A 24,099-nucleotide genomic window follows, 5' to 3' on the forward strand; every position below is an offset into this window, starting at 1 on the left:
TCGTAGTAGAGAAGCTTGAATCTTTGACTGGACTGGGTTGCTTGACGCAAGGATGTTTGGCTTCAAATCGCAGAAGCTTCCTCAGCTAAAATTCTTGCTGTGGTACTCTGACTTCTGTCTGACCCTTGTCCGTTGACCCTCTTCTCTATAAGGGTCAGACAGAAGTCAGACTTCCAGAGCAAGAATTTTAGCTGAGGTAGCTTCTGCGATTTGAAGGCAAACGTCCTCGCGTCAAGCAACCCAGTCCAGTCGAAGATTCAAGCTTCTCTACTACGACACATTGTGATCCAAAACAGTGAATTTGTGCAGGTGTGGGGTAGTATTTAATAAAAGCTAGGGGATGTGAGTGATACGAATGTGGATGGAGCAAAGTACGGGCCCAGACGTTGGATTGTGGCTGGAGCTGCATATTATAAGAAGTTGAACCGTTACCGTATCTGTCACACCGTCTCACTTGACTGTCGTATACCGGACTGGGCCAGACACACCATGTGTTTTACTTTATTTCTTTATTTATGGATAGCTTTGTTATTATTTGGTCAGAATTTCTTGGAAGAAATAATTTCTGATTGAATGTGGAAATGGCTACACAGTTATTTTTATACCTGGCTACAACTAAAATACAATGCAGATTGTGTTTTCTCTCTTTTTTTTTTTGTTTTTTGTGTGTAAGCGGTTGAGCGATTTCATTGCAACAGGGTGAAATTGACCGGAGCACACATGCACTCATCTGTTACGTACTAAGATAATACACGACTTTAGACTGCTATTGTAATAAACCAGGCCAGATTTCCTCATTTATCTAATCAGAATGTAAATTTGGGCCAACAATCTGCAGTGGGAGACTGGCTTAATGATGCGGTTTTTAGATTGGATTGTAACTGCAGGACCCCCCCCCCTCCACTGGACTTTTATTAAACTTTAAATTCTGCAATATTTTCCTCCACTTGTTCTTACAGTTTTGTAGTTACTTTATGTTCACTTTTGTCTCTGCTCCTGTTTTCTGGTCTTCCAGCTCTGTGTCATTTCAGCGACAGTATCTTAGAGTATCTGGCCAACCTGGACAAGGCTCCAGATCCCACAGTCAGGAAAGACGCATTCTCCAACGAAATCTGTGTTGCTTTTGATGTTCTTTTCAGTAACTGGTTACAGAGCAGGGAGTCTAAGGTAAGATAGATAAATAGATACTTTATTGATCCTTCGCAGGAAATTATGCTGTTGCAGCAGCTCACACTGACATAAATTTCATACATCTATCATTATCATATAATGCAAAATAAAATAAAATGAAAGTGCAAAACCACGGACATCAATAATCAATATGCATTTAACAGCCTAATAGCAGCCAGGATGAAAGTCTTCCTAAAACGCTCCGACTTGCACCTCAGTGCCATCAGCCTGTGACTGAAGGTGCTACAAGTGATCACCTCCAGGGCATGGAGAGGGTGAGAGATGTTTGCCTTAATGGCCTTGAGCTTTGAGAGCATCCTGTCCTCAGTCACCTGTTGGACTGGTGAAAGTTCTGAGCCAGCTGCAGAGACTGCTTTTTTAATAAGCTTATTCAGCCTCTTTCTGTCAGCTATATGAATGCTCTCTCCCCAGCAAACTACCGCAAAAAAATACAGCGCTGGTCACTAGTGTGTGGTAAACAGTCTGAAGCAAGAGTGGGCAGATATTAAATGACCGTAGCCTCCTTAAAAAATGCAGTCGGCTTTTCCCCTTGCGATACACAGACTCCGCCTGGCTTTTCCAGTCCAGCTTGTGATCCAGCTGCACACCCAGGTATTTGTGGTTAGAAACCACCTCCACCTTGGTACCCTCGATGGTAATAGGTGCTGCATGGACCACTCTCCCCCGCCTAAAATCCACAATCATCTCCTTAGTTTTTCCGGTGTTGAGGATAAGTTGATTGTGCTCACTCCAGGTCACAAACTCCTTGATGGTGTCTCTGTACTCCTCCTTATCTTGTCCCTGAATCAGGCCAGCTGCTGTGTCATCAGAGAATTTTTGGAGAAAGCAGTTGCTGGAGTTATGCTTGAAATCTGCAGTGTAGATGGTGTAAAGGAATGGTGCCAATACTGTTCCCTGTGGCGCCCCTGTGCTACTCAGGATCATATCTGAGACACAAGTCTGCAGACGCACAAACTGTGCACAAAGGCTGCAGCAGCTTGATGTTCTCACAACTACATAACAACTGTTGTGGAGTCAGTTTACACTCAACACCAAAAAACAAGTGTTTCTTCAGTTATTCTGTAATAGCCTGTCAATGATATCAAAAACTTCAAAAACTGTTGCCTGTTTTGTTTTTTGTTTTTTCTTTGCTGTGCACAGAATCACCTAGATGGTGCTGCTGGTTAGTGAAGCTGTGTCACCTGAAGTCTGTTCTCGTTGGTTCCCCTCCAGGTGAGGCTGACGGTGGCTGAGGCACTGGGTTCCATGTGCCATCTGATGGCCAGTGATAAACTAGAAGAGCAGATTCCCAAACTCCTCCCTGCCTTACTTACCCTCTACAAGAAGAACAGTGAGCACTACATCATTAGTAAGGTGGGTAAGGGCGGACGTCGGCATGGAACGTGTGGGTCATGTGTTATTTCCACTCCTCATCCATCTGCACACTGGCTCATATTTCATCTGCATAATTCTGTTGTGGTCATTCAGTCATGAGCTGTGGATCAGGTGGAAGAGAACACCCTGATTTCTTCTTCTCTCTTGTTAATATTTTTGACGTCACTGACTCAAAAGTTGTAGTTACGACGTCTGTGCTATAGTAATGGCAGTCTAGTGTTTGCACAGTGGCCGTAACTCATCTTTATCACATCAAACCTTTGCTTTTCTTTACATTTTTGTCAGAGTTTGTGTCTAGTGTTGGATGCTTCTGTCACCATGGGCAGCAGAGTGCTGGAGACACAACTGGACAATCTGCTCTTGGCTCTGCACCTGCAGGTATATATACACTATCAGTCAAAAGTTTGGACACACTGTCCCATTCAGCTGAAGGGGAAAATCGGGCTTTTGTTTTTCATCGATGGATCATTCTGTATGATACTGATTTCATAAATGCAATTCTGTCTAAACCCTTTTTATGAATTTAAGCGAAACTTCATACAGTGGAAGCACAGTGTGTTAAGTTGTGAATTAAAATAATTCTGGTCTCACATTTTCAAGAGGGGAAAATTCTGAGTTAAAAAAACATTTGTCAATTTCCTGTACACATTGACTAGTGTTTCATCACAATTTATTTATTTATTTATTTATTTTTTCTAGCACCGATTATAATACATGCAAGCAGCTACTACAGTACAACAGATATTATTGTGTGAGCTTGATCAAAAATTGGTAGTTGACATTTAATTAGTAAAATTCCACATTAAAATGGCTTAAATTTTTTCAAAAGTCTAAACATAAGTTGTGCAATGTGCACTTTTTTTTTTGTTGCACAAAATTACTACATAGTTGCCTCATAAGAATTTTGTAGTGTTTGGGAATAATAATAATAATAATAAAGAAGTGCAACAGTGAAATAAATTTTTTGTTAACACTCATGTCGGGTGTAATTTCTTCCTGGAGTCTCAATTGTCCACTTTATTGGCTGAGTAGCAACCAGACATCACCACGATGGAACCAGAAATGCAATTGAATTGGGAGATATATGTAAGTTCACCTTTGGCACCTTTCTTTGAGATGTGACTGTTGACTGTAGTCAGTTATTGTTATAGTCTTGTGACTCATATGATGTTTGGCCTGATGCCTTGACTGTTGCAACATTTTACCATGATGACAGCCAAAAGGCATGATGTGATGATGTAATGAGGGCACGTGAAAATTAGTCCTACTAAATGTGAATGCAGTTAATATTTCTATGGGATGGTTGTGCACTATTTACTACCAGGGCATTGACTCGTCGTCATTTCTACTGTATTTGGAGGACCGCTGACTTTTAGGGAAAGTCTATTTACAGTGCTACATCTTTAAAGTATTGACAGTAAAATTTCTTGGCTTTTATGAAAGTCTTATTGACTTTAGCTTGTTTTCAGTTCAATTTTCTAAAAATTAATTTGTCATCAGTAAGCTTTTCTGAAGCTGCTAAACCACTACAATATTCCATGTAAACAAATTGTGAATAACTGAAGTCTTTTTATTTGCACTGTGACAGTGTTTACATGAGATCAAATTTCTTTTTCTTTTTGGCCTGTGAGAGATGCTGTTGAGACACAATTCTGCTGTTCTGTTTGGAGTGTGAACATGTTAATTCTGGGTTTGGGGTCACATGCATACAGGAAATGACCAGATTTGAATCTGCTGTCTGGGATGTTAGAGGATGGACAGACTGATGCATTCTGTCAGGTCTGCAGCAACATCACAGGCTTTTATTTTCAGATACAGGTTGTTATTGTGGATGTGTGACATAAACAGACTTCTTGTTTTCAACAATTTATTTCTCAAAAAATATTGGTCAGATCACCTTGCTGCTTTCACGACTTGAATCTTCATGAAAAAATACATAATTATGCTAATGGACGAAAATCAGCTCTTTGTGGATTTCAACTGATGCTCTGGGTACACAGACACACAGAGGACATGTCACTTATATTGATGTTAACAAATTCTTTGAATACCTGCTGCTTTAAAACACAGCAGGTCCACGTCGTAACTCCAGTTTTTTTTTGGGGGGGAGACAGGCCTCCTCCTCCACCCCCACCTGATGAGATGAGGGAGTCTGACAGGAAAAGCTGTGAGAGAACAGAGATGACATGGAAGAAAGTCCTCCAACAAGCATTCAAACCGGAGCTGCTCTGAGGGCCCCTTCACACATAGTACGAACGTGGTCGAAGTGTGCATGAAGCAGGAGTCGTATGCAATACGTGTAAAATTGTAGCTTCCTCCAATGCTTGGTACACCTGTTGCTACAACTATTTGCGCACACCATGGACTAAAAGAGAGAATGTGCGCTGTGCGAGCCCATCAAACTCTCTTGCGATAAGTGTCAGCCAAATTCCAGCTGACGCACAAGAACATCTAACACCGCTCGCTTGGCACTTAGAAAATGTGTGGCCATTTGCACTGTTAACGCGAAAACAGTCAGCAGATGATCACTGTCGAGCTGGATATGAAATTTGTCTAAGTGTCCCCACGAGTGTGGCTTTGCAAACAGACACAGTGACACATTAGTGTGTGCGCTGAACTGACAGGGTGTGTGTCTGCCCACAGGAACGGCTGTGGAGATTTGTGGTTCTGGATGTCCTAGCTGGAGGACACATACTGTGTTTGGACAGACATGAACTAACAGTTGTTCACTGTGATGCGTGTGTGTCTGCTTGCTGTCCTCACCGGGACATACATAAAAACATATATCACTGTTGCAATGGGCTGGTGTCAGGCATTTTCCCGCACCTATTACAGGACAGCGAAGGTAGGTCAGTGGTAAAGTTTCTGGCTGGAAATCAGAGCTTTTGGAAAGTGCAGATTCGAACCCTGTGGGTGGCATTTATTTATTTATTTTCACAGCAGCTGCGTGATGTGATTACACATGCTGCAGCTGCTCGCACTGTGTTCCCGCATGCCGTCGCAGCATGTATTTTTTAATTTTTTTAGTTATGTTTTTTTTCCCCACAGCAGCTGCAGCATGTGTAACCACATCGCGCAGCTGCTCACACTGTGATCCTGCGTGCACTAAACCATCGCAGCGGCATCGAGCACGCCTGCCTGTCAGCTCGATGTTTCCGTGGTTTGTGCATATGAGCTGTTCCGCCTTGAGTTGCCCGTACTATGTGTGAAGGGGCCATGAAGTCAGCATGTAGATCTTCATGATATTCAGAGTCTGATGTTGCTTATGACATTCTCAGTATTCAGAGTTCTTTTATTATGCCAAAGTGCTATTATTCAAAGTGCTTTTAGTAAACAATCACTATTTGGGGGGTGGGGACATATAAGAATCATCCTGTCCATCTATCTGAGTTCTCCTAAACCAGTTGGTGGATATCGATGAAACTTCACATGATGGTAGGACACCATGTGAGGATACTTCTGAGGAAATTTCAGTTCGATGTGTTCAAGAGGAGATAATTCAACTTTTGTGTTTAATTGGTACATTGTGTGATAGTTTGTTTGCTCAAGTCATCCAAAACCAGTTTTGGGATCTCAGTGAAGTTCCACACAATGGTCACTCACCATGTGACAATGTGCACAAAGGAAGATAATTCCAGTTTAATGTCTTTAAGAGAATTCCTTCTGTGGCTGCGATTGTAGAAACTGACTTCACACAGTGCAGCTTTTGTCTGTTGGATCACCAGACCACATTTCAGCTGCGGTTTGGCAAAAAGCACATGGGAGACTTGGCCAAGAATTTTTTATTTTTCCTTATTAAAAAAAAATCCTGTGTCCTACTCCACTATGAAGCTCCAGTCACAGCCATAGGAGCCGTTACACCTACAGAGTCTTGGTGGCTTCCCTCACTACAGTAGTTTCGTACTCCAGGCAGCTTTACCAAGTAGTACCATACTGATTATACTTCATAATGATTGACGTAAAATACTTTATATATAATGTCTAGATTAGTCTCTGTACAACTATATTAGTCTCTATACAACTTCTCTCACCCTCTGCACCGGACTGTAGTGGAGCTGACCAGCTTGTTCAGTGACAGACTGAGGCACCCTCAGTGCAAGAAGGAACGATACCGTAGGTCGTTCCTCCCTGCTGCTGTCAGGCTGTACAATAGCACTGTGAAATAACCACATGCAATAATATGTCCACTAATCACGTGCAATATTAATATGTCCAAATATCATGTGCAGTAACAACTCGTTTACAAATCCCAGCACTGTCACCTTATCACATCTAAACTCCATTTCACATATTGGAAAGAAGATGTTCCTATCTCCTATCTCCTTTTCAATCCCAATCATGTTTATATATATATATATACGTATATACATATATACGTATATACATATATACGTATATACATATATACGTATATACATATATACGTATATACATATATACGTATATACGTATATACGTATATACGTATATACGTATATACGTATATACATATATACGTATATACATATATACGTATATACGTATATACGTATATACGTATATACGTATATATATATACACATGATTGGGATTGAAAAGGAGATAGGAGATAGGAACATCTTCTTTCCAATATGTGAAATGGAGTTTAGATGTGATAAGGTGACATTAGTGCTGGGATTTGTAAACGAGTTGTTACTGCACATGATATTTGGACATATTAATATTGCACGTGATTAGTGGACATATTATTGCATGTGGTTATTTCACAGTGCTATTGTACAGCCTGACAGCAGCAGGGAGGAACGACCTACGGTATCGTTCCTTCTTGCACTGAGGGTGCCTCAGTCTGTCACTAAACGAGCTGGTCAGCTCCACTACAGTCCGGTGCAGAGGGTGAGAGAAGTTGTATAGAGACTAATATAGTTGTACAGAGACTAATCTAGACATTATATATAAAGTATTTTACATCAATCATTATGAAGTATAATCAGTATGGTACTACTTGGTAAAGCTGCCTGGAGTACGAAACTACTGTAGTGAGGGAAGCCACCAAGACTCTGTAGGTGTAACGGCTCCTATGGCTGTGACTGGAGCTTCATAGTGGAGTAGGACACGGGATTTTTTTTTTAATAAGGAAAAATAAAAAATTCTTGGCCAAGTCTCCCATGTGCTTTTTGCCAAACCGCAGCTGAAATGTGGTCTGGTGATCCAACAGACAAAAGCTGCACTGTGTGAAGTCAGTTTCTACAATCGCGCATATATATATATATATATATATATATATATATATATATATATATATATATATATATATTATCTTGCACACGCTGTTTGATGAACACTTTCCTGTACTTGCACCCACCTTGTGTGTTTTCTTAAGAGCTGACGTAACGTGAATTTCTCCTCTGTGAGATCAATAAAGTTTATCTTATCTTATATACTGAAATGTGTGTGTGTGTGTGTGGTGTGTCTCGTGTCTCAAGGGCACCTCAGAGTTGAGCCCAACATGGCACACATACACTTTGACATGTAGGGAGTGACATAGGCTATTGACTGCTGCAGTAGTAGTAGTAGAGCTGCATCATCACTGGCAAGTGTGCTAAAAAACCTTTTACCTCTTCATTTTTGTAAGTACTACCAGTAATAGCAGCTGTCTGTCCACTGGATATCATGTCCTAGCATTGCAGGAACACCCATCCAGACTGCGTAAGTTGACGTGCACCTGCAGCTTAATGTGTCTTTTTGTCTCTTCTAGGTGTCTGCTCCTGTTGATTACAGTGACCCTCCAACTGTCAAGAACCACAATGAGGTCCTTCGCTGCTTTAGCTTACTTGGTATTGAAGCTCTTCACATGGTGCATCTCTTTGTGAGCTGTGTGCGGATCTTTAACTTATTAACTTAGCACTTCTCAGGAGGAAATCAGTGAAAAGATTGTAGGAAAAAGTGCTTCCCTCTGTGTTTTCTACTGCACAACATTTATTTTTAACACACATGATCACCTGCCCGTATGCTTCTAAATATCCTTTTAACGCAAATGTTTTTGACGAGTAATTTTTCTTTCTGTATTCACCTTCTTAAATCGATCATAATGCAGCCAAATATGAATGTGCTAATACTTCACTGAAGCACGTGAATGCTTTATTGCTTCATCAGGAAACATGATTCAGATTGGCACACTGCAGCTTTTAGTACAAAAGCTGCAAAAACATTTTTTTCAGATTTCCTTCTTTGCATGTTTGCTGTGACAGATAACCTACACCAACAATTTAACTTGTCTGTAACTTGATTTGTGTGACTGTGTTTCAAAATGAATGGAACCTGAAGACAGAGGCTTAAACAGATTCAAATATAAAAGTCACTGCTTCAGTTGAATGTTTGGGACAATAGCTGTCAGTAATAACATGCAAAGTGTGCATTGAATTCAAATATGAAAATGACAGCTATAAACTGTTATTTTATAAACTTGTAGTTCCAGTATGTTTGTCTGGCAACAAATGATTGTTGCGTCAAATCAACAAGACTTTTAATTGTTTTAGTTCTGCAGAGTCAGAAGTTAGAATTCTAGACTGGCAGCCCCTAAAGGATAATTAAATTTGCTTGGACATTTGTTTTAGTTCTCCGAGTCTCATCAGTTGTTGTTGTTGTTGTTGTGTGTGTGGTCTGTGTTTTTCTATTTCTTTCTTTTTAAAATTTCTTTATACCACCTCTACTTCTCTTCCTCCAGCAAACTCTTTTCCAGATCGAGTAGTCATGTTTGTCCTTCAGAAGCTGGAGAACAGTAATGAGCGGAGCCGGATCGGTTCCCTGACTGTCCTACGTCACCTCATCAACTCAGCCAGTGAGAACGTGCACTCAGACAATATGCACAGTTATTTCAGTTTGTCACTAATCGTCACATAATGATCTCCATGTGATTGACTTGACTTCAGCAGTACAGTGAAAATCACAAACCTGCGTAACATAAAGCCGTGGTTCCAAACCTGGTGTCTAAGACACCCATAGGGGGGTGCCAAAGATCACGATGGGGTCATGAGGTTTTGTCTGCTTTAAAGTTGGCAAAATTCGAAGTGCAGAGGTTCCATAAAGTCATGATAACTCACTCACTGGATAATCAAATGTCACTAAAAAGATCATTGAAAGAAAAGGAACCTGTAATTAACATTTTGTATATGCTAAAGTACATTTTTGCCACAGACAGTCAGAAATGGGAATGAATCACTTCATTTTTTTTTTTTGTGTTGTGTTCATGGGTGGTTTGGGAGTGATCAGCCGTTCTTGGATACAAATTGGGGGGTGGGGGCTGTGAGGAGAAAAGGGCTAGGAACCACTGCTGTAAAGGATCTTGTGATGCCACATATTACCGTGTGCAGTGACATTTAGTGCAGAAACTCATGTTTGGATTGATATGAAAGTAGCACATAATCTCTGCTTGCAGGAGTAACTGATTTAAATCTGGATACTTCGCTGTACTTTGGAGGATTGTGCTTGTCGTCTTTCACCCTCAATCCTATTACTTGTCCAGTGTTCTTGATGTGAACAAATTCAGCCACATACAACTCTGACTCTGTATGGTATCAACTCTGAATGGTATCACACCATCAGGTACTATCAAGGTAACGGATGAGCAGTTTTGCAGACTACTGGTTGTCACGCCCCCCCCCCAAACTATAATTTCACCATCTACATGAAGAAGAGAGACAGTCACGTTGGAGGCATAAGTTTGACAATAGTGTTTGGGTGTTTGACATAATAGACAGCAAATGGCACATGATATTCTCCCAATCCTCTTCTGGATCATCCATATGCTCTCTGGCAAACTTCAGACGGACCTGGACACGTACTGGCTTAAGCAGGGGGACACGCCTGGCACTGCAGGATTTGAGTCCCTCTCTGCGTAGTGTGTAGCCTTTGTTACTTTGGTCCCAGCTCTCTGCAGGCCATTCATCAGGGTTCTGGGATTTTTGTTCACCGTTCTCATGATCATTTTGACCCCACAGAATTTCTCATTTTGTCTCTCATAGTTGAAGTGTACCAATGATGAAAATTACAGACCTCTCCTCATCTTTTTAAGTAAGAGAACTTGCACAACCAGGGGCTGACTAAATACTTTTTCACCCCACTGTATACAGTAACATAAAATCAAACACTCTGTTTTAAACAACCGACTCTTTACTTAACCACCTGGTCAAATTTACGCTGTTCCATAATACAGGTACACGCCATGAGAAAGCTCTTTGGAACACATAGCAGTGCTGCATTTTGGGAATACAGTATATGGGCCGGTATATAGCATCTTACAAGGTCTACCAGATAAGAGGAGGTTAGTCCACTTAAAATTTTATGTTAATAATAAAACTTTGGAACATCAAATTTTCTTGTCCTGGTTCAAACTCTCGCAGCAGCATTTTGAACCAATAAAGCAGTTTAGAAAACTGTACATTACAGTGATCAATTCTTGGTGAAACAAAAGCTTGAATCAATGTCTCTGAATCATCCATGGACAGGATAGGCTGAATGTTCATGATATTACGTAAATGGGGGTCAAGGCTTTTTTTTTTTTTTGAATTTCACTAATGTTTAGCTTAAAGGACAATGTGGGGTCAAATTTCACCCCGAGGTTTATAGCTTTACCACTATGGTGAAAAACTCATAAATTCAGTGAACTTGTTAACTCATCGTACAGGAATCTCCTTCATTGGACAGTGGCCATCATCATCTCAGTCTTCTCAGAATTGATTAGTGGAAAATTTTTTACATTCAGTTTTTAAATGTAGCTGGCAAGTCCACCAACATCTTTGTGTGCAAGAGATTATTTACACTCAACAAAAATATGAATGCAACACTTTTCGTTTTGCTCCCATTTTGTATGAGATGAACTCAGAGCTAAAACTTTTTCCACATACACAATATCACCATTTCCCTCAAATATTGTTCACAAACCAGTCTAAATCTGTGATAGTGAGCACTTCTCCTTTGCTGAGATAATCCATCCCACCTCACAGGTGTGCCATATCAAGATGCTGATTAAACACCATGATTAGTGCACAGGTGTGCCTTAGACTGCCCACAATAAAAGGCCACTCTGAAAGGTGCAGTTTTATCACACAGCACAATGCCACAGATGTCGCAAGATTTGAGGGAGCGTGCAATTGGCATGCTGACAGCAGGAATGTCAACCAGAGCTGTTGCTCGTGTATTGAATGTTCATTTCTCTACCATAAGCCGTCTCCAAAGGCGTTTCGGAGAATTTGGCAGTACATCCAACCAGCCTCACAACCGCAGACCACGTGTAACCACTCCAGCCCAGGACCTCCACATCTAGCATGTTCACCTCCAAGATCGTCTGAGACCAGTCACTCGAACAGCTGCTGAAACAATCGGTTTGCATAACCAAAGGATTTCTGCACAAACTGTCAGAAACCGTCTCAGGGAAGCTCATCTGCATGCTCGTCGTCCTCATTGGGGTCTCGACCTGACTCCAGTTCGTCGTCATAACCGACGTGAGTGGGCAAATGCTCACATTCGTTGGCGTTTTGCACGTTGGAGAGGTGTTCTCTTCACGGATGAATCCCGGTTCACACTGTTCAGGGCAGATGGCAGACAGCATGTGTGGCGTCGTGTGGGTGAGCGGTTTTCTGATGTCAGTGTTGTGGATCGAGTGGCCCATGGTGGCGGTGGGGTTATGGTATGGGCAGGTGTCTGTTAAGGACGAAGAACACAGGTGCATTTTATTGATGGCATTTTGAATGCACAGAGATACCGTGACGAGATCCTGAGGCCCATTGTTGTGCCATACATCCAAGAACATCACCTCATGTTGCAGCAGGATAATGCACAGCCCCATGTTGCAAGGATCTGTACACAATTCTTGGAAGCTGAAAATGTCCCAGTTCTTGCATGGCCGGCATACTCACAGGACATGTCACCCATTGAGCATGTTTGGGATGCTCTGGACCGGCGTATACGACAGCGTGTACCAGTTCCTGCCAATAGCCAGCAACTTCGCACAGCCATTGAAGAGGAGTGGACCAACATTCCACAGGCCACAATTGACAACCTGATCAACTCTATGCGAAGGAGATATGTTGCACTGCATGAGGCAAATGGTGACTGGTATCCCCCCCAATAAAACAAAACTGCACCTTTCAGAGTGGCCTTTTATTGTAGACAGTCTAAGGCACACCTGTGCACTAATCATGGTGTCTAATCAGCATCTTGATATGGCACACCTGTAAGGTGGGATGGATTATCTCAGCAAAGGAGAAGTGGTCACTATCACAGATTTAGACTGGTTTGTGAATAGTATTTGAGGGAAATGGTGATATTGTGTATGTGGAAAATGTTTTAGATCTTTGAGTTCATCTCATACAAAATGGGAACAAAACCAAAAGTGTTGCGTTTATATTTTTGTTGAGTGTATATTTATAGGCATATAAAGCTGAGTGTCATCAGCATAACGGAGAAAATTTACTCTGTAGAATCTATGTATCTGTCCAAGGGGTGCCATATAAAGTTAAAACAGCAATGGACTGAAAACAGAACCCTGAGGTACCCCATATTTCATCACAGAGGTGAATGTTATAGAAAATGCATTGCAGTAGGTGGATAGATACGATGACAACCACAAAACAAGCTGAACAGAACTGCCAAAGGAATTTTCAAGTCTAACAATATGCAAAGATCGACAGTAACAAAAGCTGCACTAAGATTATTGGCGTATTTCAGAGTATTAATTTATATGCCACCAGAAGCTTGCAGAACATTTCTATTTGTATACAAATATATCTTAAATGTGTTACAGCTTCAACTATGGAGAATAAGAAGCTTTTAATTCTTGCCAGCATCAGACAGCCGATGGCTGACCACAGCAACAAGGTAACGAATGAAACATAACATGGTCATTGTGAGTTAGGAGATGTTGAAGACTTTGATTTTTAGCCCAAAACCATAGTATTGTCCTGACTCTCATACAGTCTGATTCTGTAAATCGAATATGTTTCTCAGGTGAAGAAACGTGTGGTCCAGGTGATCAGTGCCATGGCTCATCATGGGTATTTGGAGTTAGAGGGAGGCGAGTTACTGGTTCGCTTCATTGTCCAGCACTGTGCCCTACTAGACACACACCAGGTATAACTTGTGCATGTAAATGGTGTTCTTATGGTGGAAAATTAGCCTGTATAGAAGTTCTTGATCAGAACCATTTTCATTTTATGTGATTACTTGTGTGAATATTTATGAATACTTTATCAAAAAGGGATTTTAGTCATGATTGGCAAGCCTCAAGAGGAAACTACTGTTAATTTTTTCATGAATGAAAGGAAAGTGCTAGTACTTTAAAACTTGTTTGTGTTTCAAAACCGTAATTATGATGATGCACATTTTCAGTTTGGAAATTTCAATCACCAGGTAGCTTAAAAAGAGGAAAAAGTGATATTGTAGTCTGCAGCCAAAATAGCTGATTGGTGCTGCGAAATGCTGCATTCACCCTATGATGGAACCACCTTGGGTCCTGGATGTCAACCACCCAAGCAGTTGTTCTAATAACTGGTTAACATTAAGTAAATAAACACAGTTTTTGACTATGACTTCATCATATGACATCTGTGATGTCATTATGAAATCATTCATACCAATCAGTCACAAACATTTTGCTGATCGATTTAAGCTTTATGCTGTGTTTACACGTAGGCAGGACATGTTACGAATGTCATGTTTACATCATTCTTGGCACATTCCAGACATTCTTAACATGACTTAACGCATCTGAATAAGTTTCTTAATAGTGTGTGTTGGTGCGTGATTATTTGTGCTTTTCATGGGGCATGTTTGTGGCTGTCAAAAAAATTCTTCCATAAATGTCACGCACCACCCTCATTTCGCCTCTTGTCATGGAGGTCACAACTGAGTGTGTTGATCCGTCTTGATTAGTGGTGACCCTTAATAGAGCGTAACAGCGTTCTTCTCTGACGTGTGCACAATTAAACCCTGGTGCACCGCATTCAGTTTCATTGCTGCAATATGCTGAAGGAGGACAGTGATGCCAAGTTGGTTAAAGGCTTGTTCCACTGCTCATCAGCGCGCTCCTGCAGGTATTCCACCTGCTGCTGTGCCTGATGTTTGGGAAAACGAGTGAGGTGAGAGCAGCATGGAGCCACACATCTGGCTCTCTCCGTCTCCTCCTCCTCTCTCCGCCACTCCGTGGCACAGAGCCCAACTAAGCATGTAGTCACAAAGTTTTTCTGCTGTGGATTAATCTAGATTTTGAGGAGCAAACTGGAGCGATCTGAATTGCTCAGCAGCTGACGGTAGGATGAATATGGGTGTGTGTGTGGAGACAATTCGCCTCATTCAGCTGTGATTTCACTGATTAACTGATTCCACCTGCTCAAACCAATGGTAATCAGTGAAATCAGCTGGTGGAGTGAGTGGTTCCAAAGAAAGCCTGCACCCTCTCGGCCCTTTCTGGAACAAGTTTGAGACCTCTACTTTAGAGCATCCATCTAGCCTTCTTGGTTGTTGAGATATACAACAAAAGGTGTTTTATGGACATGTTTTCTTTGACCTTGACCTTTGTCTAAACTACTCCAAAGTCTAATCACCTCCAGATACCTGTCAAAGTAATATTCCCAAAAAGGTTGAAGGAAGTCTGTCATCTTTTTTTGAGTTATGCCGTCCATCGACACACACACACACACACACACACACACACACACACACACACACACACACACACACACACACACACACACACACACACACACACACACACACACACACACCAGTGTAAATGATACCCTGCTATCACCCTGCTTCACCCAACACACTGGGTAATAAATAAATACAATTTCCTGTCTGTCAAAACGTGACCTGTTTCTGTGCCAGCTGACATCCGGTATTCATTTTTAAGAATATAAGAAGCAGAAATAAATGACGCTGCAGAGAATTGGAAAGGAATGCAAAGTAAATCTTTTATTTATTCTTGACTTTGTTTGTGACTCTGTGACTGCAGCACGGCCAGAGGTCTAGAGATCCAGAGGAGGTAACAAATGAAGCCCTGAGGACGATGTGTGATAACACCCTTCATCTCCTGACCACCACTGTTGGGCAACTAGCTAATGTACGGCGTTAAGTCTCGCTCTGCTTCTCTCAATGAAAGATTTAATCACCTGCCTATTAATTTTTCTCCTGTCTCTTATTTTAAAATGTTCTGCATGCAAATGTGAGGTGATATTTCTTCATACTCAACAAACATTCTCAGTAGTGGTAGATATCTTTAAAATATTAAATGCAGTTTGTGAAACGAAAGTTTCAAAGATTGCATTTTGTGCACAATATTTGACTACAATGTCTGCAAAGATCTCTTGCATACTGTACCAGTGCTCTGTGAATTTATGCTTTTAATTATTGAAGACTTTGTTGCATCAGACTTGACTGTCACCACATAGTCATTTATTTATTTGTATTTATGTTTTTTTGTAGGTGCTATGGCCCAAACTGCTGTACTACCTGACTCCTTCACAGTACAGCAACGCCACAGTTCCTCTGTGCAAGAGCCTGATCGTGCTGGGCAGCAAGAAGAAAAATAACCAAGAATCTAGCTTCAACATAGATTTCACAGAAGAAGGTAAGAAGAACACTGGTGAAGGGGTTTTGTTTTTGGGCTATTATATGTTAAAGTGAATTCAGTCAAAGAGTGGTGAGATGGTTGTCACTTTGCTGTTAGTGTTCCTGTTTTATACACTGGTTTCTTTCTCTTTCAGTAAATCTGCCCTCTCCTCAAACACTGATGATCAGACTGTTGGTAAGAACAGGGTCATAAAATGCAACAGCTTTTATCCTTCTTATTTTCTCAACTTTGCAAATTGACATAGGATGAAAGTTGAATAATATTAAAGAATAATTGACAATTTATGAGATCCAGTACCAGAAATGGACAGTGTATTCTTTGTTAGTTTGTCATTATTTAGTAAGGTATAAAATGATTTCTGGTACATGTAATAATTCACATCAAACATGGGTCTAGTTTAGTGTATTGTGAAGCAGCTATAATGATGTGATGATTGTAATGATGTGATGCTGGCTGGAAGACCACTGGGTGCACGTGTGTATCTGTTCATGCATCGGTCACACTTTCTTGTGCCCATGACAGCAAAATTATTTGTATTTTTGCCAAATGTAATTTGGACATCCCAAATAAGTGTGTCTTCATGGAGAATTCATCTTTCAGACAGACCCTCTAATTACCCCCCAATTTATTGAGTGTAATTTAGTATAGATTTTTGTAACTTATTATTCCCTGGAAGCTGTAGCTTGTTTTTTTTTTACTTATTTATTTATTGTCAGTATCAGATGGCTCTTTCATATCCTACACTAACCAGTCAGCCAGCCAGTACAAATAAGAGACATTCCAGAATTACAGGACATTTGCTGTCCCCCACCTCATATTTAAAATACTTTAGTCTAAAATAACAACATATATCACATAACCTGCCAATTAAACTGTCATAAAGCAAAATATAATAATTTGCTGGAAAGAAATTGTGTCTTTACATAATTAAATAGGTGTAAAATACCCCTAAAAATGAGTTTTTTCTCTTGAACCCTGCCTCCTGGTGACAAGCTTTTACATTATTTTTAATATCTAAAATAAGTCTTGAATTAATTGTCTTCTGTTGTATTTTCATTACATGAATCTGTTGTACCTGTAAAAAACAACAAAAAATGAATAAAACATATTTTGAATACTATTTATTGTGCTTTGAAGTTGTGTCCCTGAATGTGCACGCAACCCTGTTACCCTTACCATTTTTGCCTGACTGATGAAGGGTTAAAATATTATGTCATATTACAAACAGGAAATTATATCATCCAAACATTTTCAAAATCCATGGGTAGACCAAAGGTGAGTGCCCTTTTGCATCTTTGATATATTTTCAAACTTTTCTGGGTTAACTGAGTGCGTAAAGCTAAACCACTCAACCCTGTTACTCAGTTTAAGAATAGTGTTGAATAATTTCTGTTTTTATTTTCTGTATTTGACCTTGGTAAAATAGCTAAATTAAGCAGCTAGCTTTTATCCATTAGGTATATACTGTATTAGCATTGATTTGCAACCCTGTTACAAAAATTATATAACATGGTTATTATCATAGTTAACAGGGTGTTTATGGTTAAAGATGTTTAGTTAAATTATAAACATGAATTTATTTGTGTACTTTTTTGTATTTACATATGAATATCTTTTATCTTTTAAAATAAATAGCCAGAATTTACATGTTTCTTCATTTAGAACAGCATCATTACTGCATAGTGTGCCACAATACATGTGAGAGCAAGAACATCTGAAAATAATTAATTTTGGTTAGATTGTTGTAATTATTATTATTATTATTTGCAATAGATAGGCCTAATATGAGTATTTCTAATAATATATATATATATCTTAATATATATAATAATAATCCTTTTTCCAGACCATATTGTATTTGTAACAGGGTTGCATGGATACACACAAACAGCAAATAAAACATATGCGGTGGAAAAAGTACCACTGATGGCTGAGCTTGACAAATCATATAATTTAGTAGGTTATGACCCATATTTCTTAAATATACAACATAAGATGCTAAAACTGAAGATTTGTTTTAAGAAGTGTATATGCCAAAATGTCCTCTAATTATGGAATGTCGCATAAATAAATAACATTTAATCTGCGTGGTGGATTAGTGGTTAGCGCTGCTGCCTCACAGCAAGAAGGTCATGAGATCGATTCCCACCTGTGGCCTTTCTGTATGGAGATTGTGTAGGTTCCCTCCGGGTGCTCTGGCTTCCTCCCACATCCAAAGACATGCAGGTTAGGTGGATTGGAAACTTCAAATTGTCCGTAGGTGTGCGTGTGAGTGAGTTTGTCTGTATGTGGCCCTGTGACAGATTTGCGTCCTGTCCAGGATGTACCCTGCTTCATGCCCTATGACTTCTAGGATAGGCTCCGCCTCCCAGTGTGAACCTTAATTGGAGTAAGCGAGTGTAGAAAATAGATGGATGGATGAATAATATCAATTTTTAGTCTACATAAATCGTAACCCTTCCAGCTTTAAAGCTTGAAAGCAGAACTGCCAGTGTTGTATTTCCGAGATCCCTTTGTGGTGACATGGTGAGGTCTGCAACATCTCTGGTTGTTTTTATTTTCACGAACAAAAGAGGCTTCAGTGACTTTCCTAATTTATCTGCCAACACTAAGCCAGTTAATTACCGTGATATAAACCACCAGCATGGGCTGATGAAGCACAAATGTTCCTTCTTTACTGAAACGATTTTACGATTTTTTTTTTTTCTTTGAGGAATTCTTTCCCAAATGACCTCATAGTCAAACTAATGTTCCAACAAATGAGCAAACTGAACAATGTTGTAACGTCAGGTGCTGAGTATTTGAAGCTGGAATTTAAACAGGCTTTAATGCTCAGACAGAATTTGGAGCAAAAGATTGTCCTCAGTGCATCTCCAGTTCTGGTTAAACTCTTATCCTGCTGTTGTTTTATCCCTTGTTAGCTGTTAATCTTTATTAGTGTTTCTGTTTAAGAGCTGCTGTGCCACTCTGCAGATTATGGTGCAGAGACGAGTAACTAAATAATCCTGCTGAAATCGTACATTTACAGCATTCGTTTGTGGAATTAAGAAAAAACAGAATGATGAAATGGTAGAAGTTAAAAGATCTTATTTTATTAGGCACGTGTAATAAAAGCTGCTTTTCTGTATTCAGTAGGATTCTGATTGTCTCTCAGTCTGAGACTTTGTATTATTGCTTCCCAGGTGAATGCAGCATTCCCGTTCAACAGCAGAGGACACGGTGCTCCGTCTCTGTCTCTCCTCCATATCCTCAATGTCAACATCCACCGCAATACCAAGACGCTGTGGGATAAAGAGATTCCTCCACTGCTGTCAGTATTAGATGGTATGAAGAAGTACAAACACACATTCTGTTTATCTGTTGGTGGCAACAACACTGGAGAAAATTATACTTTCACTACTGTCACAACCAGTCTTTTTTTTACTGTTTCTTTTTGTCCCCATTTTATTTTTATTTAGTTATTTTTAAGGGTGTAACAATACATGTATTAGTATTGAACTGTTTCAGTACAGTGCTGTGCACGGGTGAGTTCACGTTGTGTGTGCTTACCGTAATTTCTGGACTATTGAGCGCACCTGAATATTAGCTGCACCCACCAATTTAAAAAGAAACAAGAAATTGTACATAAATAAGCCAAACTTGTCTATAAGCCGCGAGTTTCCACGTTGTAACATGAGATATTTACACAGACAGATGTTAGACAGAAAGATTTTTTTAACTTTTAATTAAATACGTACCGTACATACTTTTCCCCCCTGAAGTGTTGCACGTAAATATTGATGCACATGTCATCCAGCGCGCACATGGTGTCCCTGCTCCACATGGAGAACTGAGTAATTTTAGAATTTTTCTTGAGATTTCATCACGTGTGCAGCCAGGATCGCATGGAGGCTGTGGTAAATGAGACGTTATTGAGGGGCTGTGACTTTTTCAACTTGTTTTGCCAAGACAAAGAACCGGTGGGTAAGGGGGGGTGGGGGGAGGCTCCGCTCCGCTAACTGATCTGACGGCGCAAAGTACCTGAGAGTGACTTTCTTCACTAAACGCACAGGTGAGACCTTATATTTACACTGTGTGTCTGTGAATTCACACCGCATGAGAAGCGCAGCTTTCAGGAAATCAATTGGCAGCATCATTTCATGTATTTGTTATTTATTTGAGAACATTTTATTTAAGTGGTTATGACACTTAAAGACAACATAGTCTTATTACATGTAACAAAGGTTATATAATTCGGTCAACCTAAGCGTTTTGGGAAAATGGACGCAATTCTCCGTTATATATAACATTTGAACATCTCGCCACTGAAAAAATGTGCACGCCCTGTGACCAGCTTCCCGCTGGAGCATCAAGCCTAAAATACGTCACTACGTGTAGACCGTATCGGCTTGCGCGCCTGGCGGCCATTGTTTACACTTTTTTTAGCAGCAGAAACTTTGATTAAAACACAGCTCTCAGGACTTTGTTTGTAGATATGTCTGACCAGTGTGTCGCAGCATATTGCACAAAACAAGGGCGAAAGGTTTTAGCCTTTTCAAATCCAGGCAGATTGATCGAAAGCAGCGGTGTTGTGCGATGCACGAAATGTCAGGCTGCCTGCACACACGCATTTGCTCCCAACTGCAGACACTTTACCGTCCTCCATGTTCTCGCACCGCTCACAGGAAACACATAAAATGTCAACACCCAAATAATATGTTCACAATAATCTTTAAATGGTCAAGGAACTTACGTAGTAAACATGGCGGCATGTTCACTGTTGTTTCCGCAATCTTTTTCGAAACTTTCGCCGTTTTATTTCCTATTCTTTTCGTGAAAATAACGTAACTAAACCGATGAATGCAATGCCAGGCACTTGAAAACGGCAAAAACCCGAAGGTAATGACGGTAGTCCGCAAGTAATAGCTAGGCAGTAAACAGACGCTCGAATCGAAAATGCTATACAGTGGTCCCTCGCTATAACGCGGTTCACCTTTCGCGGACTCGCAGTTTTGCAGATTTTTTTTTTTTGTGCCGTTTTGCATGCTTTTTTTTTTTTTTTTTTTAAACAGCGCATTGTGTTCTGTGTCCTTATCAGGCGGGCTGGTCGTGGCACCGGTTGGCATCACCGCGATTGCTCTCACTGCCTCCGGAGGCAGTGAGAGCAATCGCGGTGATGCCACTCACACCACCCTCCTGTCTGCTGTGCGGAGCTGCACCAAATCTGGCGTATAAAGTGTGTAGTGAGGGGTTTTACAGCATTAAAACATCTATAATAATTGCAAAAAATAGCGCTGACTACTTAGCGGATTTCGCTTATCGCGGGTTATTTTTAGAACGTAACTCCCGCGATAAACGAGGGACCACTGTAATTAGAGTGTTATAAACAGCAGCAACAAAAATCAAAGCCTACCGTACCATTCCATATTCTGCAGCCTTTCAAAATCCATCTGAATTGGCACGTCTCTTGCCTCTGCTTCAGCTCCGCCATAATTACCAAGCAGCACTTAGCAATTATTTTATTTTCCTGTTTGTATAACATTACAAGTATAATGTATAAGTTGGTTTAAACAACAAGCAAATTTAGGTTTTGCATTTTGTTCCCATACTGTACTGAAAATGAACTGAACCGTGACCTCAAAACCGAGGTACGTGTCGAACCGTGATTTTTGTGTATCGCTACACCACTATTTATTTTTTGTTGTTTTGGGGGTTATTAAATATTGGGTGGGGGAGAGGAGGAGGGATGTGAAATTGAAGTCTGAGTGGTTTTCTGCTGTTTTCAGAGTCAAACGCAGAGAGTCTGAATAAGAAGCAGTGGGATGAGAAACTGCTCAAGGTACAATTTTCTGGGTTGAAATATTATTTAATTCTTCTCATAATATGCTTGTGTGTGGAATTGAAATCCAGTCCAGATGAGGTGATGACGGATTCAGAGGAATTTAGGAAATACATTGCAGTGTGTAAATATTTGGGCACCATTGTGCTTAACACCGAAAGTGTTACACTCTAAAAACATTCAGTGGCTTTGTATATATCACAGTAAGAAACAGCTATACAGCCTTAACAAGATCTCTGAAACACATTAATTTGATTAAGTTTGATTTACCAAATGATATGCCTAAAACAGTTAATTTTATCTTAAATTTACATTTATTATTTAAGGTTATTTCATTGAAATAAATTAGCATTTGGTTAACAAATTATATTTTTTGAAATATCCTTAATTTGTTTGGTACATTTAATTCAGAATATTTGGAAAGGACCACTTATACTGATCATTTTTACTTAGATTTACCAAGATCATGTACAGTAGTGTTCAGAATAATAGTAGTGCTATGTGACTACAAAGATTAATCCAGGTTTTGAGTATATTTCTTTTTGTTACATGGAAACAAGGTACCAGTAGATTCTCACAAATCCAACATGACCAAGCATTCATGATATGCACACTCTTAAGGCTATGAAATTGGGCTATTAGTATAAAAAAAAAAAAAAAGTAGAAAAGGGGGTGTTCACAATAATAGCGTGGCATTCAGTGAGTTGGTCAGTTTTGTGGAACAAACAGGTGTGAATCAGGTGTCCCCTATTTAAGGATGAAGCCAGCACCTGTTGAACATGATTTTCTCTTTGAAAGCCTGAGGAAAATGGGACGCTCAAGACATTGTTCAGAAGAACAGCGTAGTTTGATTAAAAAGTTGATTGGAGAGGGGAAAACTTATATGCAGGTGCAAAAGATTATATTCTGTACATCTACAATGATCTCCAATGCTTTAAAATGCACAAAAAACCAGAGACGCATGTAAGAAAATGGAAAACAACCATCAAAATGGATAGAAGATTAACCAGAATGGCAAAGGCTCACCCACTGATCAGCTCCAGGATGATCAAAGACAGTCTGGAGTTACCTGTAAGTGCTGTGACAGTTAGAAGACGCCTGTGTGAAGCTAATTTATTTGCAAGAATCCTCCGCAAAGTCCCTCTGTTAAATAAAAGATGTGCAGAAGAGGTTACAATTTGCCAAAGAACACATGAACTGGCCTAAAGAGAAATGGAGGAATATTTTGTGGACTGATGAGAGTAAAATTGTTCTTTTTGGGTCCAAGGGCCGCAGACAGTTTGTGAGACGGCCCCCAAACTCTGAATTCAAGCCACAGTTCACAGTGAAGACAGTGAAGCATGGTGGTGCAAGCATCATGATATGGGCATATTTCTCCTACTATGGTGTTGGGCCTATATATCGCATACCAGGTATCATAGATCAGTTTGGATATGTCAAAATACTTGAAGTGGTCATGTTGCCTTATGCTGAAGAGGACATGCCCTTGAAATGGGTGTTTCAACAAGATAATGACCCCAAGCACACTAGTAAACCAGCAAAATCTTGGTTCCAAACCAATAAAATTAATGTTTTGGAGTGGCCTGCCCAATCCCTGGACCTAAATCCAAATGAGAACTTGTGGGGTGACATCACAAAAGCTGTTTCTGAAGCAAAACCAAGAAATGTGAATGAATTGTGGAATGTTGTTAAAGAATCTTGGAGTGGAATAACAGCTTGAAAGGTTGCCACAAGTTGGTTGACTCCATGCCTCGCAGATGTGAAGAAAAACTGTGGTTATACAACTAAATACTAGTTTAGTGATTCACAGGATTGCTGAAAAAGCAGTTTGAACATAATAGTTTTGAGTTTGTCGCGTCAACAGCAGATGCTACTATTATTGTGAACACCCCCTTTTCTACTTTTTTTTACTAATAGCCCAATTTCATAGCCTTAAGAGTGTACATATCATGCATGTCTTGTTGGATTTGTGAGAATATACTGAATCTACTGGTACCTTGTTTCCCATGTAACAATAAGAACAGGGCTGTGAAAACTCCGCGGACCCGCGAGATTCCGCGGATTTCATCATGGGGAGGGGTGTGGGGTGTTAGTGATGTACTCTTTAATC

At 40.1% G+C, this 24,099-nt stretch overlaps 1 protein-coding gene across 4 annotated transcripts in view; it reads left to right on the top strand.

Moving 5' to 3' along the window:
• The window catches only part of mroh1 (maestro heat-like repeat family member 1), a 79,402-nt gene that overhangs the window by 12,700 nt on the left and 42,603 nt on the right, over nt 1-24,099 (top strand). For 3 of the 4 annotated variants that reach the window (XM_034175328.1, XM_034175326.1, XM_034175327.1), the window contains exons 7-18: nt 1,016-1,167; nt 2,404-2,544; nt 2,851-2,943; nt 8,300-8,378; nt 9,269-9,382; nt 13,346-13,419; nt 13,549-13,671; nt 15,554-15,661; nt 16,024-16,168; nt 16,305-16,345; nt 19,354-19,495; nt 21,937-21,989. In XM_034175328.1, coding sequence (XP_034031219.1) covers nt 1,016-1,167; nt 2,404-2,544; nt 2,851-2,943; nt 8,300-8,378; nt 9,269-9,382; nt 13,346-13,419; nt 13,549-13,671; nt 15,554-15,661; nt 16,024-16,168; nt 16,305-16,345; nt 19,354-19,495; nt 21,937-21,989 — 1,265 coding nt within the window. Of the gene's footprint in view, nt 1-1,015; nt 1,168-2,403; nt 2,545-2,850; nt 2,944-8,299; nt 8,379-9,268; nt 9,383-13,007; nt 13,142-13,269; nt 13,420-13,548; nt 13,672-15,553; nt 15,662-16,023; nt 16,169-16,304; nt 16,346-19,353; nt 19,496-21,936; nt 21,990-24,099 lie in introns of those variants that run through there. The other variant, XM_034175329.1, reaches the window with a different exon arrangement.

Source organism: Thalassophryne amazonica, chromosome 7, assembly GCF_902500255.1.
Source record: "Thalassophryne amazonica chromosome 7, fThaAma1.1, whole genome shotgun sequence".
Lineage (NCBI taxonomy): Eukaryota > Metazoa > Chordata > Actinopteri > Batrachoidiformes > Batrachoididae > Thalassophryne > Thalassophryne amazonica.